The following is a 2434-nucleotide window of genomic DNA, read 5'->3' as shown; positions in this document are numbered from 1 at the left end:
CTCAACCTGCTGCTGTGAAGCAGGATTCTTCACCATGAACAGAATCAACAATAAATCTGGATCCAGGCTCAAAATGAGCTCCTTGATATGTGCTTGAGAATGGCTTAGTCTCCGGTTAAACCCAGGTTTAAAGCCTTGCAGGGCAGCCTAAAGCCCACTGCCAACATTAAGACAGAAAAAAGAAAGAAAATAACAAACCCTCAACAAATGGGATAATATCGTCTGATAAGATTACATTTATATACATGTTTAAGCCATATTTTGAAATTTAAATATGACTTCCCTATGACTTTAAGCCATAAAAAGGGAAAAAATAACAAACGCTCAGTTCAGGTGTTTTATAAAATATGGGAATCAGGAAATTATCTAACCAAACTGAACGATTGTTGTTGTCTAAGTCAAAAACAATTTAGATCTTAAAATAGGAAAAACTTCCTATTTTTTAAATATTTTTATCTAAAAATTCAACGGATGCATAAAAACCTTCATTTTATTTCAGTGTTAAATTCTGTTTAAAATAACGGATTATAATTAAAAATGTCTCTGGACCTTTACTGGTTGTTGATTTTCTTTATTAAGACCCGCTGATTTTTAATTGCCTAATTAGACTGTATGTAGTAGAAAACAAAATAAAAAATAGTTTTTTAAATATTCAGGGTTACTGAGATTAAGAATTTCCCCATTGTTAGACAATAATAATGCACTTAAAATACCAAAAAATGGTGTATAATCAATAAATAAGTAACAACCATCAATTTTAGATCATATAGAAACTATTAAAACAAAAGTGTGTTGGATGAAAAGCTGAACAGGAAAAGGATGCAGGCTTTTATTTTAAAAAATATAAATAAATCTGCGTGTTTTCTTCATACATTATAGCATCAGGCACCAACCTACCGAGCTCCTCTGGGTTCTTGCACGCTTTGATCAAGTTTACGGAAGTGCAGACCTTGGTTTCTCTTCTCCACTGACTTCTTCCACTGACCACCACCTGAAAGAGACGGAAGGTTTCTAAAAAACAGACGCTGGATGCTGGAGACAGGAAGCAATGAGGCAGAGTCATGCTGCACACAATATCAGGGTTCCTGCTCTACCACTAGGTGGAGCTAGAGTGGAACTGAAATGCATTGTTGGGAAATTTAAGAAAGAAAACACTAATATTCAACTAAAAGGTAGGATGTTAATATTTATGCATGGAATGTATAATTTGATGAGTCCACAGTCAGGAAGGAGCTTTTATTCAAATATTAAATAAAATATCCATCATTTTAGAGCCTTAAATATAGATTCACACTAAAATCTGTCCTGATAAAAATATTTTCCTCCATGAAAGGTGCTGACATTAAAAAGCAACAACTATTGAGTCTTCTAGCAGGACTCAGAGGCTTTTAGCCGCGGTTGAAAAACAACAAAGATGATAAAATAGTTTCTTAGCTGGTCATCTGTCAACTGAGCTGAAAAATCAGCTGATTTAGGAAAAGTCTTGAAAGCATCCGAGCTCAGTGAGGAGAGACTGCAGCTCGTTAGGCAGATACTGTGATCGGCCAATCAATCAATCAATCAACACACCAATCAATGAACCGTCAACCAACCAACCAATCAATCACCAGTTCAGTTATTAATGTTGATAAATTCTGTTAAGTTCAAATATTATGATTTATTTGTTGGGGGAGTGTCGGCCTAGTGGTTAGTGCTCTAAGGTTTGATCCCCACATCCTCCACTCTGGGTCCCTGAGCAAGACCCTTAACCCCCTATTGTTCCCCAGGCGCCGCACAATGGCAGCCCACTGCTCCCCAAGGGGAGGGGTTAAATGCAGAGAGGGAATTTCTCCAATTTGAGATCAATAAAAGAAATAAGAAAACTTAAATACAAAAACTGAAACCAGCTGATTTTCTTCCAAAGACGTGATTCGTTAAAACCGTAATATTTTGCTCTCTTGCTGTGGGACGAAACTGCATATTTAGGGCAGGACATGGAGCAGCGCAGCGGTTCTAACCCAAGAGGCCTTACCCTGTTGTAGACCACGTCCAGAGTGAGGGGCACAGCCTCTCGGTCGCCGTCAATGCCAAACCGTTTACTGGCGGCACCTGGAACAGAAAGCAGGTCTACAGTTATTAAACCAAAATAAAAAAAACATTATGTCAGATCATTCATTTCCAGCTCAAGTGCAACTTTCCCTGGACATTTACATCTGTTTAGAAATGTAGCATAGACTGTAGGATTAGAAGGGATGTGCTTAGTTCGTCTTCTATAAGCGACGTATTTAACAACAGAATGAGGAGAGGTTGCTAGGAGCAACCAGGCTCACCCATGGCCTTGATGGCTCGCGTTCCCGCTGTGTGACCCAGTTCCAGGGAGTGAACGAACACCTCCGTCCTCCTCTCTCCACACGCCAGCATCAGCTGCAGAGCAAAGTACAAGATCAGTTCTATT

General features: G+C 38.7%; 1 protein-coding gene across 1 annotated transcript in view; it reads right to left on the bottom strand.

The window, feature by feature from the left end:
- LOC107099145 (phosphoinositide 3-kinase regulatory subunit 5-like) overlaps positions 1 to 2434 on the bottom strand; it is a 53678-nt gene that overhangs the window by 6241 nt on the left and 45003 nt on the right. Inside the window, exons 9-11 of the mRNA XM_015397159.1 lie at positions 2310 to 2403; positions 2012 to 2088; positions 898 to 991 (exon numbers count right to left, since the gene is read on the bottom strand). Coding sequence (XP_015252645.1) covers positions 898 to 991; positions 2012 to 2088; positions 2310 to 2403 — 265 coding nt within the window. The remainder of the gene's footprint in view (positions 1 to 897; positions 992 to 2011; positions 2089 to 2309; positions 2404 to 2434) is intronic.

This window comes from Cyprinodon variegatus, unplaced genomic scaffold (genome assembly GCF_000732505.1).
Source record: "Cyprinodon variegatus isolate N-32 unplaced genomic scaffold, C_variegatus-1.0 Scaffold841, whole genome shotgun sequence".
Classification (NCBI taxonomy): Eukaryota; Metazoa; Chordata; class Actinopteri; order Cyprinodontiformes; family Cyprinodontidae; genus Cyprinodon; species Cyprinodon variegatus.
This window is presented reverse-complemented; position numbering and strand designations above follow the sequence as displayed.